The sequence below is a fragment of the Tenrec ecaudatus genome, chromosome 16 (genome assembly GCF_050624435.1).
Source record: "Tenrec ecaudatus isolate mTenEca1 chromosome 16, mTenEca1.hap1, whole genome shotgun sequence".
NCBI lineage: Eukaryota > Metazoa > Chordata > Mammalia > Afrosoricida > Tenrecidae > Tenrec > Tenrec ecaudatus.
This window is the reverse complement of record NC_134545.1, coordinates 84966989-84983095: the sequence shown is the minus strand read 5'-3', so window position 1 is coordinate 84983095 and position 16107 is coordinate 84966989. Positions and strand designations below refer to the sequence as shown.

General features: G+C 46.8%; 1 protein-coding gene across 1 annotated transcript in view; it reads left to right on the top strand.

Moving 5' to 3' along the window:
- Positions 1 to 16107, top strand: part of PKD2L1 (polycystin 2 like 1, transient receptor potential cation channel) — a 77241-nt gene that overhangs the window by 36711 nt on the left and 24423 nt on the right. Inside the window, exons 4-5 of the mRNA XM_075533455.1 lie at positions 193 to 474; positions 1011 to 1124. Coding sequence (XP_075389570.1) covers positions 193 to 474; positions 1011 to 1124 — 396 coding nt within the window. The remainder of the gene's footprint in view (positions 1 to 192; positions 475 to 1010; positions 1125 to 16107) is intronic.

The window sequence follows — 16107 nt, the reverse complement described above, 5'->3', positions numbered from 1 at the left end:
GCAAGAGGGGAAAAGGAGCCCCTGACAGGATGAATGGTCTTCCCTATGGGGTGGGGGGGGGGAGACCCTGGCCTCCTGCCAGCAGGCATCCACTCCCCCTACAAAAGGAGCAGAGGAGGCTGTGAGCGTCCAGCAGCTGTCAGTCAGGCTCCCTTCCCTTTGTCCTCTGCTGGTGAGGCTGGACCACTCCAGGTGAGAGTTGGGGCTCAGGCCACCTGGCTCTCCACCGCATCCTCCTGGATGCCATGGAAGGTCTGGAGGGGCTGGAGCTTCGAAAGCTGAGGAGCGGAGCCTGGGACAAACCTGCCTGTAGCGGTCCCCCTTTCCCACATGGAACCCTGAGGATCTGCACCCTCTCCAGTGCGGTGCCCTCCCCTTCCCCACCCAGGAAGCCTGAAGCCGGCCCTCCTCGGGAGAAGGCACCCAGGAGCCTGGGGCCCAGCTGCTGCCTCCACATTCCTGGAAGCATCCGAGGTACCTGGGAGGGGAAAGGTTCTCCTGGGAGGTAGAAGTCAGGAGGAGGGAGATTGTGGCCCAAAGAAGAGGGGAATCTCAAGGCACTTTTGTGACAGGGACTTGTGGCAGGGGAGTTGGACGGCCCAGGGACAAAACTCTCTGGTCTCCCGGTGGAGGGAGCTGGTGTGGGACTCAGAGAGATGCGTGGAGCTGGTGTGAGGGAGGACACAGGTGCTGTGAGACCCTGAACTGCCCCCACTGAGAGCCAGGACCCCCTTTCCAAGCCCCGCTTTTCCTCAACCCAGGGTTCTCCCCATGCCTCTGCCGGGGGTGTTTCAGAGTGAGGCTGATGGTGGAGGGCAGACCCAGGTGTGGTTAGCGTGGCCAGATTCAGAAAAGAGATAAAGTGATGGAGAGGAGCAGAGGGCAGGGGTCAGCATGGAGGTCAAGTTCAGGGCCAGATAGGTATTCAATCACTGGAGGCAAAGGGGGGTGGGGGCATTGTGTTACTATGCTGCTGGGGGCACTCTGGGCATCTCTCCAATGCTCCTCAGGACTTTGGGGAACAAACCTGACTGAGAATACAGCCGAGAACCGGGAACTTTATATCAAGGCCACCCTGCGGGAGCTTCTGGTGTATATCGTATTCCTGGTGGACATCTGTCTACGTGAGTAGCATCTGCCTCTGTGTCTCTCTGCCTGTGAGAGGTATGTATGTGTGCAACATCTGTGTACACATGCACCCCCCCCCACCCCGGCAGCAATTGTGGGGACAGCATCCACCTGTATAAGCAAGCTATGTCCTGGGAACTTTCAATCCACAGTCAAATCCTATTTCTTATCCTTTTCACATGTTGGCATTTTGGGTAACCAAAGAAGTTGTTGGTGAGTTCTAAGAGAAGGCAGCTTGGTGGAAAGGCACGTACGACATTCCCGGGTCAAGGGTCGCCAGGGGAGCACAGGTTTTTCATCTAGTTGCAGCCATGGCTTCATGTTAGCAGGCAGAAGCTTTACCCAGAGGAGCGAGCACGCTCTTCTGTTGGGGATGGGGAAGAAAAGGTGGTGGGCCTCACCAAATGATCGTACTCTGTGTTCCCCACATTTGCTTAGCAGCTGAAGGAAAACTATCGAGGAGACCCGAGAGCTCAGCTCCCTGATAAAGGGGTTAGAGGTGCAACTGGGGTGGCGGTCACCGTAGTTCAGGTCCAGGTAAGACAGTACTTGGCAAAGGCAGGTCCAAGGAAGTGTATCCGGAGCTCTAGCTAGATACAAACTGGGAAGGTTGGTCTTTAAGTTGAGAGAAGCAGGTGAAAAGATAAAAGTGTGGATTCTAATAATTAAAGAAACAAAGCAAACCAGAGATGTAGTAGTTGGACCAAATAGATGCCATGAGGCCTGTTGGTAAGAGGATGATATTTGTACTCAATCACTTCATTCAACATTTGTGCAGCAGGTGTCGATTCAAGGGGCAAATCGAATCATCTACCTAAGTGATCTCCCGCTACTAGACATGTGGTTTTGCATCTTCCCGAAGACTTGTTCTTTGTAGGGTGCATGGACCTTTCCAAAGTAAAATCTGAAGGTCTGATGACATAACTGCTCATACAATGGCTTATCAGCCTCCTGAGCCACCCACCCACATTTGCCCTCTGGGGAAGCTGAGCAGAAAGCTCTGGGCCCGGGCTGTCCTCTGATGGGACTCAGTCCACTCTGGGCTGGAGACGGGAGGCAGCTCTGAAGGTTTGCATGTGGGGAACAACAGCAGACACAGGGTACCCTTTGTGGGGCCCCTTCAAGTCCTTTCAGCAAGGGACTGTCTGGAACTTACTTGTGGATGTATTGTTGTTTTTCTTCCTTAACCACCTACTAGGATCGCTCCTCTCCTTCTTCACATCCCATCACAACAGCTGAGACCCCCCAGGCAAAGAGCCTTTCTTTCTAAATGACTCAATGGTCTCTATTTCTAGATTAGCCTTTGGAACAGCTCCAAGGAGAGGTCTCTAACATGCCAGACTTACAATGAACCATTTCTGACTTCTCTGAATGGGGCTGGAAGGAGGGGAAGCTTGGGTTCTGGACGCCTTGAAGCCCATTCACTCCTGTTCTCTATCTTATGAGATCCAAGTGCACTCGTGCGTTGCCAAAGGCTGACCCAGACTCAGCCCAGTAATTACAGAATCACTGAGCATCCAGGGGCTTTCAAGGGCATCTAGTCCAGGGTACAGCATCCTTCGTATGATCCTTTCTACGGTGCTCTGTCAAGTGGTCCACCAGCCTTACACTGGGCAGTATTGATCAGGATTTCACTCCCCCCACCCAGGGTAACACATTCCACTTTTGCAACACTCAACCTCCTGTCTTCAGTCAACATCTGTGAAGGGCTCCCCTCGGTTCCGAATGTTGGGCTGAGGGATACAGAGACAGCTGAGACTTAGATGCTTCCCCTTAAGGAACTTACCTTCCACTTTTTGGGTGGAAAAAATGGAGTGAAAAGATCATGGAATGTTCCCACAAACCCTAACGAAGCCCCTCATTCTTCCTTGACAGTCTCAGAAGCAACATGGGGCAACCTCTTCACTAGTCTGAGATAGTTATCATTTTCCTTGGTCACCTGCACTTCAGGAGAAATAGCTTTGGTTTTCTTGCTAAATCAGTCAGGATAGTATGATTTCCAGAAGTGGTGTTTTCCAAAGACTTAGAGCCTGGATTTCAATTTTGCACAGGCTTGGGTACAAACACCAGGCTCGATCATGTCCAGTCGAGGACCTTTGTGCAAGTTGCTTAACTTCTCTGAGTTTCGGCTTCTTCATCTGGACTTCACCAAATTCAGTAAGGTGGCGTGATCATTACATAAGACATGATCTCTTAAGCCATTCAGTCAGTGCATGGTGTACAGTAAGAGTTTTTTTTTTTTTTTCAGAATATACACCAACCCTCATTGTCTATTGCGATCCCCAATAGTTTTCCAGGACAATCGGAGCAGTCCAGAGTGATGTGGTGATAGTCTTTTCTCCATTGTATTTGATGGACCTATTAGGGCGTGCCGTGAGAGAAAGAGGATACTTTCTGCTCTCATAAAGACTTACAGCCTAAGAGATCCCAAAGGACAGTTCTACGCTGCCCTCTAGGGTCACTGTGAGTCAGGAGCATCTATCTTAGTGATTTGTATTATTTTGTTTAGTGATTCGGACAGGCAAGGAGCCCTGGCAGTATAGCGGCTAATCAATCAGCCGACAGCTGAAAGACTGGTGACTTGAACCCACCAGCTACAGAAACAAGATGTGGTTGCTGCTTCTGGCAAGATTCGTAGCCTTGGAAACCCTATGGGGCTACTCTAGTCAGTCCTACAGAGTAACTCGGGACCCACTGCCACAGGTCAATGTCAACTCATAGCAAGCTTCTATAGATTGTCTCTTCTGGAAATTGAGAACCTCGTCTTTCTTCACTGGAGCCACTGGTGGCTTTGATATGACGACCTTGCCCAAGGTCACCAGGAGTTGTGGGCAGTGGGCTCACTGCCCACAGTGTTTTTGGGGTGTCAAGACCTGAAGAATTGCTGAGCTCTGAATAAAACCTGCGAGATGAGGACACTGTATTCCCTTTAAAACGTTGTTGGGAAGGAAGGAAGTTTCCAGCTGGAAAGGACAACATCTTCAAGGTCCAGGCATGGCAGAGGCCACAGTGAAGCTGTGTGTGTGTGTGTGTGTGTGTGTGTGTGTGTGTTTGTGTGTGTAAGTGCACCAGGAAGGAGGCTGGAGTCAAGTTTGAGGTACAAAGGAAAGAAGGAGGTGGGCGATAGGAAACGGGGCAGATAATGAAGGGTCCTTGAAGCATCGATAATGAATTGGAGCATTCTTCCGAGGGCTGGTGGGGAGGGGTGCCTTGGGTGGGTAAATCATAGGAGTGACAGGATAAATGTTGAGCCCTTAAGTCCAAAAGATGCTCGTGGGAAGGTTGAGTAGGGAAGAGGCTAGTCCCGTGCTAGGCCGGTTCACGGGCTAGTGATTCAGCCCTACCTAGCAGTTGGAATCGACTCCATGTCAGTGAGTTTGGCTTTGCAGAAAGCAACAACCCCGCCGGGGCCCATGGCTCAGAGAAGCACTGGGGCTTGTCAGAGTTGGGTTGTCTGAGGTCCAGGGCTGGCACTGCCAGTGAACAGCCGTGGGAGTCCTGAGTAAACTTACTCACCTCACTCCTCCTTGCCTAATGCAAACACCCACCAGAGAAGATGATTGTGACGATGAAATACAATCGCACAATCGCATGCTTAGAGCAAGGCAGCTGGAACCCACTAGCAGTGCCACGGAAGAAAGACCTGGTGTTTTGCTTTCATAGATTGCAGCCTAGGAAGCCCTTTGGGGTCAGGGTTATTCTGCCCTGGAGAGTCATTCTGAGTTAGAGTTGATTTGACAATACGCAAACAACAGCCACGTGCTTAGACAGGTTGGTCTCTCGGCAGGTGGTAAGTCATATTGATTAGATTTTCAGCTCACAGCAGCTATCACAAATGGTGCCACGGTCCCAACCTCTGAAAATCTCCGGCTCCAAATGCACTGGGCCTCTTCATAAGACTTTGAACTCATTATACAGCCTGATGATGTGCCATTGTTACGTACTGCATTATCTCCCTTCTCCACACTGAGTTCCCCGCCCCCCCCCCCCCTAATCTGTGTGTGTCTTAAATCTTAACCTCTATGCCCTGTGACTATAATCCCACTGGGGAATGTGTCATCTCTGTTATGTTAATGAGACCGGCTAGATCCTGTGGATTGTGCCAATCTCTTTTAAGGTCCAAAACAAAACAAGAAAAACCTCATTACCATCCAGTCCATTTGGACTCAGAGTGACCCTCTAGGACAGGGCAGAACTACCCGCTGTGAATTTCTGAGACTGTAACTCTTTATAGGCGTAGAGAGCCCAGTCCTTCTCTGGAGAAGAGACTAGTGGTTTCAAACTGCTGGCCTTGCAGTTATCAATCCAGCATGTAATCACTATACCACCAGGGTTCCCGTCTTCTAAGATACAAAAGGAGATTAAACAAGTGGGCAGAGGCAGAGATGGGGAAAGAGATGCCAAACTACATGAAGATTGCCCAGGAGCAGAAGCTCAAACCTAAAATACTCAGCACCCTGGAGTCCATTTCCTGGTGGGGTAGGAGGTTACACACTGGGCTGTAACTTGCATGGTCAGCAGTGCGAATCCACCAGTTGCTGCACTAGAGAAAGACTAGGCTTTCGACTCCTATAAAACCCCACAGGGGCAGTTCTACTCTGCCCTATGGGGTTGCTATCAGAATTCAAAGGACATAAAAATCTTCCTTCTGAGCCAGCACAGAGAGAAAGCCTAGAACTGGCCCCTGAATTTGGCTTCCTATTGTTGTTGTTGTTGGTAGGTGTTGTCAAGTCGATTATGACTCATTGACAGCCCATGAACAACAGAATGGGGCACTGCCCAGGCCGGTGCCAGCCTCGCAGCTGTTCTTAGGTTTAAGCTTATCTTTGCAGCGACTATGTCCATCCATCTTGTCGAAGGGCTTCCTGTTTTATGCTGCCCTGCTACTTTTCCAAGCTTGCTGTTTGTGTTATTCCGGGTAGACTAGAAAAACAAACTCATGGACACTCATGTGGGTATAAGAAAGGGCTTTATAGACAAGAGCAGTTGAATATTGAAAAAACATCCCAGCCCAGTCCAGATCAAGTCCATAAGCCCGATATTAGCCAATATGTCCAATACCAATCTATAAAGCCCTCTTCAGACTCATGAAACACATTCAGTGACGCCCAATGCAGGAAGATCACAGGCCAGTGGGTGGCAGGTCTTGTGGATCCAGTGGCGTTGTAAGCATCTCCGTGCTGGCAGGGGTTTCCACGTGGCTCCTCCAGTTCCCAGGGCACGGGGTCTATCGGCATAGTGCCATTTGTCTTGTCAGTAGAGTGTCTCTCAGGGAGTGTCCCGAGAGAGAGAGTGGCTCCCGCCTCCAAGGAGGAAATACAGGAATTTTCAGAATCCTCAGGGGAAGGCCATGCCCGCACAGAGGTCTCATTGGCTATACAATGATCGCCAGCCCAGATTCCACCCCTTCACTCTGAAGTCTCAAATTGACAACAGATTATATAACTACCACACTGTCCTTCCCCAGGGACTGGTCTCACCTGACAACATGCCCAAAGTAGGTGAGACCGCGTCTTGCCTTCGTTGCCTCTCAGGAGCATTCTGACCGCACTTCTTCTGAGACAGACTGTTGGTTCTTTTGGCAGTCTGTGGTACTTTCGGTTTTCTTCGCCGGCACCATCCTGCAAATTCATCTCTTCTTCGTCAGACTCTCAGCCTCCAGTCAACTTCTGTCATGGCGCCACTAGAGAACTCAGGTAACGAAGAAAGCCAGTAGCTACTTTTTGACCTTGAGAATGGACGTCCTCACCCACAAAATGCCCAGCCCCACAAGAACTGACTCATGAAATGGAATTTAGAGGCCTTCACATTTTGATCTCACTGCCCTCAAGTCAATTCCGACTCTTGGCGACAATTTAGGACAGAGTAGAACTGTCCCCCGGGGTTTCTACGACTGCCACTCTTTACGTATCAGAACCTGATAGTTCCTTCCATTTTAGTAAAACTAAAACTAAGCCTAGTTCCCTAACCCCTATGCTCCTCCCACCTCTTTCTGGCAAGTCCTGAGGCAACATGGAGTTCTGGGCCTAGTCTGGGTCAGGGGTGGGGTGGGTGTCTTCTTGGTGTTCTCCAAGGTCCTGACCTCACCCGCGTGTGCCACTGGCTTCCCATCAGTCTCCCAGGGCTCTGGCCATTCGCAATGACTATGCATTCTCTATGAAGGTGATTTAAGCCCTTAGGGAGGGAAAATCGTTTCTGGGAGGGCAATATAAAATCTCAGTTCTTACCATGACTTGTGAAACTTCAAAGGGCCACAGTCCATAAGCAAATGTACGCGATGTCTGTGACATTACACTTTAATTGGAGGAGCAGATGTGCAAGATGTCTAAAGAGGCTGGGAGAGGGGAGGTAAGGTGGAGGCATTCTGGCAACAAACAAGGTGGAGAAACAGTGAAGTAGATTTGCCTAAGTTTGCTAGTCAGTATCCTGACTCAGCTCTCTCCTGCCTAAGGCTGGGAATGCAATCCTGGCCCTGGAGTTTGGCCCCAGGCAGGGTGCTGGCACGATGCTGTCCTCAAAGAGCCAGAGTAAGACCTGATTGCATACGTCCCATGGCACCTCTCTCTGGGGTTCATGCCTGCAACCGAGTGCCAGATGGTCCCTATTGGGGCCAACCCTGTGACAGAGTGGGAAGTTGAGATCACCAGAGTCAGACAAACTGAATTAAGATCTGAGCTCCTCCAATGACTGTCTTTGCAGCTTGAGGCATACGTATCGTTGGTAGTAACATCCAGATCACAATTCTATCTTACTCATTGAAAGCATCGAACACGCTCACTAGTAGAGATGGACTTTGCCTTTTCTACTGGAACGTCAAAGCACCTACTGGGTGCTTGAAGGGACCGACAAAACTACCTTCCAAGGTTTGTAGTTGGCTCCACCTTCAGGGTCGTATAAGGCGCTCTGGTGGCACACGAGTTAGGCATCCAGCTACCGAACCTAAGGTTGATGGATCAAACCCACCCAGCAGCTCCACGAGAGAAAGGCCTGGCCCCCTGCTCCCACAAAGAGTGCTTCTGTCCCAGGGGCTACGATGGGTCAGCATCAACAGGATGCCACACAGTCGTAACAAGAGCGTGACCTTGGGCTTTGAAGTGAAGGCATTGACTCCAGAAGGTCTCGATTTCTCACCACCGCCATGATGATCACAATGAACAGCAGCACAAACCTTTATTGAGTACCGTATATACTCTAGTATAAGCCGACCTGGGTATAAGCCGAGGTACCTAATTCTTACCTGGGAAACCAGAAAAACGGATTGACTCGAGTATAAGCCTAGGGTGGAAAATGCAGAAGCGATTGGTGAGTTTCAGTAATCAAAACAAATGAAAATAAAATTACTAAAAATTGAGACATCGGTGGGGTAAGGTATTTAAATATTTATTTTAAATAAAAAACAGAAATAAAAGGACAAGTCATTGAACATTAGTAAACCAGCACAGCAAGTGGAAAACAGGTTCAACAAAAACAATAAGGTATCAACAATGATACCTTAAGAGTACTATTCCCTGAGCTCAATCAGCAACCAAGCTAAAATGTAAAGAGTTAAAATCCTTCAAAACTGGATTCCTCGTCATCATCTGTATCCCAATGCAGAGCTTCAGCTGGTGTGAGGGCATCATAGACGCTGTCCTCACTGAGATCACCATCATCACCGTCACTGCTGTCATTTTCATACAAAGCGCAGTCTTCACTGCCATCCATAGCATTACTAATACTACATTTCTGGAAGGCACGTCGCACCATGTCTTCTGGAAGGTCTTCCCATGCATCTCGAACCCACTTTGCTATAAACTCTATGTCAGGCTTCATGAAATTCCTCCTTTTGTTAGTCGGGCTTGACCAGATGACATCCATTCATGCCTCATCCTTCGCACACGGTCTTTAAAAGGCTTATTCAAAGATACATCCAGAGGCTGCAGTACAGATGTAAGCCCACCTGGGATAACGGCTAAAGTAACTTTACTGGATTTTGCCAATTTTTTTATGTCATCTGATAGGTGGGTTCTGAACATATCCCAAACAAGTAATGATGGCTTTTTCTTGAAGGCTGCTCCTGGTCGTCGGTTCCAAATTTCTTCCAGCCATTTTTTTGTTCTGTCTTCATCCATCCAGCCTTTAACATGTGCACGCACAGTAATTCTTGGTGGGAAATTGATCTTTTTAGGTAAGGTCTTTCTTTTAAAAATAATGACAGGACGCAGCTTAGTTCCATTAGTCAAACATGATAGAACAACTGTAAAGTGTTTTTTATTCATTTCCTGTGGTTTTGAGAAAAATGATTTTTTTCTCCTAAACTTGCCAGAGTTCTGTTGCTTGGGAGATCAAAAGTCATGGCATTTTCATCCATATTCCCAATATCTGCCAGGTTAAAATTATAAATCCTTCTTTGTTTTATAATAAATAACTGAAATGACATAATTTTTTCTTCAAGGTCTTGTGGCAATTTCTGGGAAATCTTTGTTCTTTGTCTCAAACATAGTAGGGCCAAACTTATACATGAAGCAGGTACACCAGTCTGCTGACTCAGCAAATTTTTCAATGCCTGGTACTTTATATTGTCATCCTTAGCTACTTGTAGAGCACGTATGTGCATTCCCATGGTGTTACGCAGTAACCATTTTGACGACACTCCATAACCCATTTATGCAATTCACTCTCTAGAACCCCATATAAAGACGTTAAATCACCACCAGCATTTTTAGCTTTTGGGATCTGTTCCAAGTCAGCCTTCATTTTCTGCCACTCCCTCACTTGCTTTTCGTCAATACAGAATTCCCTACTTGCAATACTGTTATTGCTCTCTTCTGCTCTTGACACAACCTTCATTTTGAAACCAGCCTCATATGAGCGGAGTTTTTGTTTTGGTTCAAGAGTATCCATTTCTAATAGGATAAAAAAAACAAGACTTTGAAGAAGAAATTTCATGGTAGTGCCGCCCCCTCACCCCCTGCGACGTGTTAGCCGGGAGGAGGGTGGGGGGGTCAGTGTGGGTGGGGGATGCAGGATGTGAATTAACACAGAGACCAGAGGGGAGAGACGGAGCACAGCCACAGACACATCCTTACCAGTTCAGCTGCTAGCGTAAGTGAATCACTGCGGGTGCTTCTGCGAATTGGAGCCGTCCACGTCATAGGACGGCTCTGATTGGTTAGATGTGAGTAAACAAACATTCAAAGCCCTGCAGTGTCAGTAGGACTTTGAATGAACAGCGGAGAAACAGCAATCCCCCAAGAGATAATGGGCGCTTGTCCTGTTACCTGGGGGTGGGGGGTGGCAACGAGATCCTGGGGGGGCAGCGAGATGTTACACCTTGCTGGGGTACCACTGACCCATGTATAAGCTGAACCCCAGTTTTCAGTACATTTTTTTGGGCTGAAAAACTCGGATTATACACGAGTATATACGGTAGTTTTCCAGCAAGTTCAGGATTATGCTATGTAAACAATTTCACTGACATTCCCAACTCTGTGAAATTGGTACTACCATCGTCTCCATTTTACCGACCAGGAAAGGTTGAACTCTGTTCCTATAGGATAGAGTAGAAGAGCGCCCATGGGTTCCCCAGACAGTACATCTTTAAGGAAATAGATAGCCTTAACTTTCTCCCGCAGAGTAGTTAGTGTTTTGAACTGCTGACATTTGGGTTGGGAGTCCAATGTGTAACCCACTATGTCATCATAAAAGGTTAAAATTCACTGCTATCAAGTTGTTTCTGACTCACAGAAACCCTATGGGACAGAGTAGAAATTCGCCTGTGGCTGTCTGAGACACTAACTATGTATGGGAGGTAGAAAGCCTCACCTTTCTCCCACAGAGAAGCTGGTAGATTTGAACTACTGACCTGTGTTTAGCAGCCCAAAGCATAACCCATTATGCCACCTCTGTTAAATAAATTGGCAAGGCCATTGGGTTGCTAGCCAAATACCATAGGCACTTCCAGAGAAAGATGAGGCTTTACAGCCTCAAGACTCACAGGGGCAGTTCTACTGTCCATTGGTTCACTGTCAGTCAGAATTGACTCAATGGCAGTGAGTTTGGTTTTTGCCTGCGCGCGCATGTGCGCGCACGTGTGTGTTTAATAAAAGGAAGATCTTGGAAGAATTCTATCAGTTGATTGTTTCTTTCTTTATTTTAATTGTTTTATGTAAAAGAGGCTTTAAAAACATGAAAGGATCTTTTGAAATAATAATTCACCTAAAGTTCACCACCACAGAACCAAAGCAATTCCCATGTCTTCTGAATCCCAGGCCTTGTCTACACAGACAGATTTTTACCCTGTTGCATCATATTAATCACGTTAGCTTATAATTGCACATTTTCTCATAATTCTGAGTAGTTTTTATACGTTCACTTTAATGACTCTAGCCACATCCCCAAAAACATTTCTCTTGTTATTCAGTGTTGGCCTGTTATTGGTCAATATATATATGACTGCCCCCTTTTAACTTTCACTTGCTGACGTGTTTCCCTGGTCATTTCCAGGGAGAGAGAGTGCTAGACAAACTAGTAATATCTCTCTAGTACTTGTTATGCGTTGTCATTTTCCCCTCTGTATATGAATTTGTTATATCACAAATACTTTAAGAGCCTACCAGTTTTGTCACAATCTCATCAGCACAATATATTCTCATTGATCATTTTTAGTATTAAATAGCTAGAGTGGCCCATTCTCCCAAATTACTGTCTGTGCTTATTTTTATGTGAATAGTAAAAGAAGGATTTCTTTGAAAGGGGGAGAGAGGAGGGAATGGTGGGCAGAACGTGGAGCATTTTGAAGATCTGGTATCGTAGGGGCAGAGAGAATGGTCTATATAGGCCTCACGTGCACGGCAACTTGGCCAGGGATGAGCCCCAACAAACCATAGTGGTCAGCCACACTGACGTCTTCTCCGTTTGCCAGGGGCAGAGGTGGCAGTTCACTGGCAGAATTCTCAGCTCCAATGCAGCAAGTAGTTTCATTCTCAGCCAAAGTAGCTCATCCACAGCCACTGTTGGGCAGTGGAAGCTAGCACATTGCTAGGGTGCTGAGTGGTTTCAGCGGTTTCCGGACTAAGTAAGACTAGGAAGAAAGGTTTGGTGAGCCACTTCTGAAAACCAGGCAATGAAAATTCTGTGGACCACAAGGTCCAATCCTATTGATCATGGAATCATCATGAGTCAGGGGCACCAAAAGTCCCGGTCAAGTCCATGGCAGCTAATGGCAACAACATGTTCCGTCCATTCTAGGAGCTGAGTGAGCTTTGGCGTTAGGGCTCTTGGGTCTCCTCCAGTGAAACTAGATCTCCGATATCTATTTGTACGCAGGCAATGTGGGCGAAACATCCATCTTCCAATCATGGCAACTACTCTCAATTGTGCAGCCTGTTGAAACTTACAAAGAGATTTTCACCTAGGATTTAATTTAATCCTGAGAAGGGATAGAGACATATTTTATTACTTTCCTTCCACAGATTAGGACACTGTTATTATTGTCATTAAGAATAGGTCAGGAATGATTAATTAATCATGCAGACCTTGCCCCAGCTTTTCTTCAGCAGAGAAAATGCTGGAGAATGCTCTTCCTGTCCGCCCCCCCCCTCCATCACCACTGGGACATGTACACACCACCGTCATGGGATTTATGAAAGGCTTCCAGCCCTTTGCCCTCCTGGCAGGATGCTGGAGCCTTTTGTTGCCAGAGGGGACACTGGCAGTCTTTGTGTAGGAAGAATGGCTGTTTGTTTTGGGAGACAGTATTGTTATCTCAAAGGTGCACCTGGGACTGACTCTGTATGGGAGAGGCTCTGAGCCAGGGCAGGGACAGATGTGGTCACTGTGGATTTAGGGAGGCGGCCAGAGACCCTCTGTCTTTGGTGATTCATGTTTATATATAATTTAATGTCAATAAGATGTCCTTGATCAATTACTGGTTCTGAAAAAAAAAAGCTTGTCTCTGTTTACTGCTTTCTTTTAGTAAATTTTAAAGTTCTAGCCATGGAGCCAAGGAACTCTGGTTGCCCAGGGGTCAAAGGGCGAGGCTGCTAACCAAAAGGTCAGCCCATCAGCAACTCTGCAGGAGAAAGATGCGGCGGTTACTCTCATAGAAAATATACAATCTTGAAAACCTAGGGTTGTATATACTCGGTGCTGCTGGGTCACCGTAAGTCAGAAACGACTTAGCAGAAACAAGTCTGCTTGTTTGTTTTGATCTATCAATTCGGAGTCTTAGGGGTTCAAAGATTCAGAGTGCCGGCAGAGAGGTGGTTAGCAGGAATCCATTCACAATGCCATGGGAGAAAGGCCTGGCATTCTGTTCTCGTAAAGATGAGAGGCTAGAAACTCCCATAGTCTGCTACGCACTGTCCCATTGGCTGTATCAGGAGTTGAAATCGACAGGCAGGCAACAGCATCCCTAGCTTCAGACACCACTTATCTTTCAGTGAAAGCACCTCGGATACTGAGCAGGTTTCAGTGGAGCTTCTGGACTAAGATAAATGAAGAAGGCCTGGCGATCTGCTTCTGAAAAGTGGCCATGGATCAATGGTTTGCTCATGCGCATGGAGTTCAGATAGCATGATTCCACGTCGGACTTGGGGGCAGCTAACCATTATTCATAGATTGGCTGATTCTTGATTAGCAGAAGAGTTTGAAGTGAGCTTAGTTAGGGACTAGAAAAATGATGACTTTCTTGACTGCGCATTACTAGATTCTAGAAATGTATGAAGAAAGCAGTAAGGCTCCAATGGTGGCAAAAATAGTAGGTTACTGTGTTAGGCTGGGTTCCCTGAATAAGTATATATATATATATATATATATATATAAAACTGAGCCCCGCAGGTGAGTTTAGTTCTAGGAGTGAAGCGGGATGAAGGGCTATAGTCTTGGGAATTTCACCAGACTCTAACCAACCAGTGAGCCTGTTTTGTTTTTTAAAAATTTTTGAAATTTTTGAAATTTTTTCCAGATTTTGCTCTTACTCTGCCTACAACCTTCTACTGTGATCTCTTTCAGAGAAATTGGAAGGGTAGCTGGGCACCATCTAGTTCTTCTGCTCTCAGGGTTGTGGAGGCTCAAGTTCGTGTGGTCCATTAGTCCTTTGGACTAATTGTTCCCATTTATCCTTGATTTTTCTTCAGATGGGGAGTAGCATCATTATTTTCAAGTGAATTAATAAGTAGATGAATTTCCCTTCGGTTTAAATTTTTAGTTAGATTAAATATATGAGTAACCTTAACAAAAATCAGCAATCGTTGGAGTCCTCACTTGGTCTCAAGAGTACAAAGGGCACTGAGACTAAGCTAGTTGAGAACTGCTGGCTTAGAGAATGAGTCTGAGCTGGTCACCTTAGACTATTTCATACCATGAGGCCAACAGACAGCTACGATTATTCATAAGAGGTTCAAACTAAAGACCAGGATTTGGGTATTCCCACATTCATGCACGCAAACATTCATAAAGTCATACTATGTGCTAGGCTAGTGATAAGGCTTTTAACCTCATGACACAGACTCTGTCTTCAAGGGGTGGTGGTGGTAGGCACATAAAGCAACAGTGATGGGCCCACAGGCTGGTGAGAGCTATGATCAAGGTGCATTCTAGGACCAGGATTAAATGTTGGGTCAAAGTGTTCAGCCTAGAGCCAGGATTATATGTGGGGCAGGCAATTATTTAACTGGAGGTGGTGCAGACTTGTAAGCAAAGAGGACCACGTGTTTACTAGCCTGCTTATTTGGACAGGTTCGGCTCTCAAGCCGGGAGAAAACAGAGGTTAAAGAAGCAGCACTAACGTAGCAAGACTCCAGGTTGTGAATATGCAAGAACTTTGCTGGGGCCAGTTTCGAAGGGCAAGCAGGAGAAGAAATAATAATACAGCACAGTCACTACAAATTTTATCTACCCCCGAATGAAGAGTATCTTTATTAAATTTTAAACTAATTTCACCTTGTTACTGTTAGTAGCTACGTAGTGGACCCATTCCACGTACAACAGGAGTAGACCATTTGGATCGACAGGATCTTCATTGGTTGATTTTTCGGAAGTGGTTCACCAGGCCTTTCTTCCTAGTCCATCTCAGTCTGGAAGCTCCACTGAAAGTCCTTCTTCGTCAGAGGAACATGCAAGCTTCCACTGACAGACGGAGGTGGCTGTATCAGTTGGTCATTAAACCTGGGTCTCCCAAATGGAAGGCAAAGTTCTACCAATGAACTGCCACCGCTCAATTAGCACACGGTCCCTTTCAAAAGGCAAATGCCTCGGCATCGTCAGTGAAGCACCAGCAACTATCTTTGTGGTAGCTTTGCTTCCGGTCAAGATCCATCTGATATCAGCCATCGCATCTCTCATTCCCGGCCCTCTTCTGAATCCAGCTTGGGTTTCTGGCAGCGCCCTGTCGATGCACTAGAGCAGTCACTTGAAAATTACCTTCAGCAAAAAGTTACTTGCATGTGGTTTTCATGATATTGGTTGATACTTTCTGCCCTCCTCTCTTTGATGACCTTGCACTGGATCTCTTCCAGTCAGTTGGTGCTTAGGCTAGGTCCTCTAGAGAAGCAAAATCACACACACACACACACACACACACACACACACACATATATATATATATATACACATACATACACTGGAAAACTTAGTGTAAGTGTATTCTCCATATGCTGTGTTAGGTTGAGTTCTTTAGAGAAGCCAAACAAGAGACACTTGTGTGTATAGACACATATGTGATAGATATGACATATATAGGAGACACACACATATCACAATTTTTGGTTTCTGAGACTGTCACTGTTTATGGGAGTACAAAGTCCAGTCTTTCTTCCTCAGAGTTGCTAGTGGTTTTGAACTGCCGGCCATGAGAACCACAGCTCAACGTGTTACCACTACACCACCCACGGTCCTACCATTATGGCATTCGTGGCTATAGATAGACTGGCTGACTGAATGATATCAAGGAATGGCTTATTCAGTTGTCGAGGTAGGTAAATACAGACTGGTTCAAGT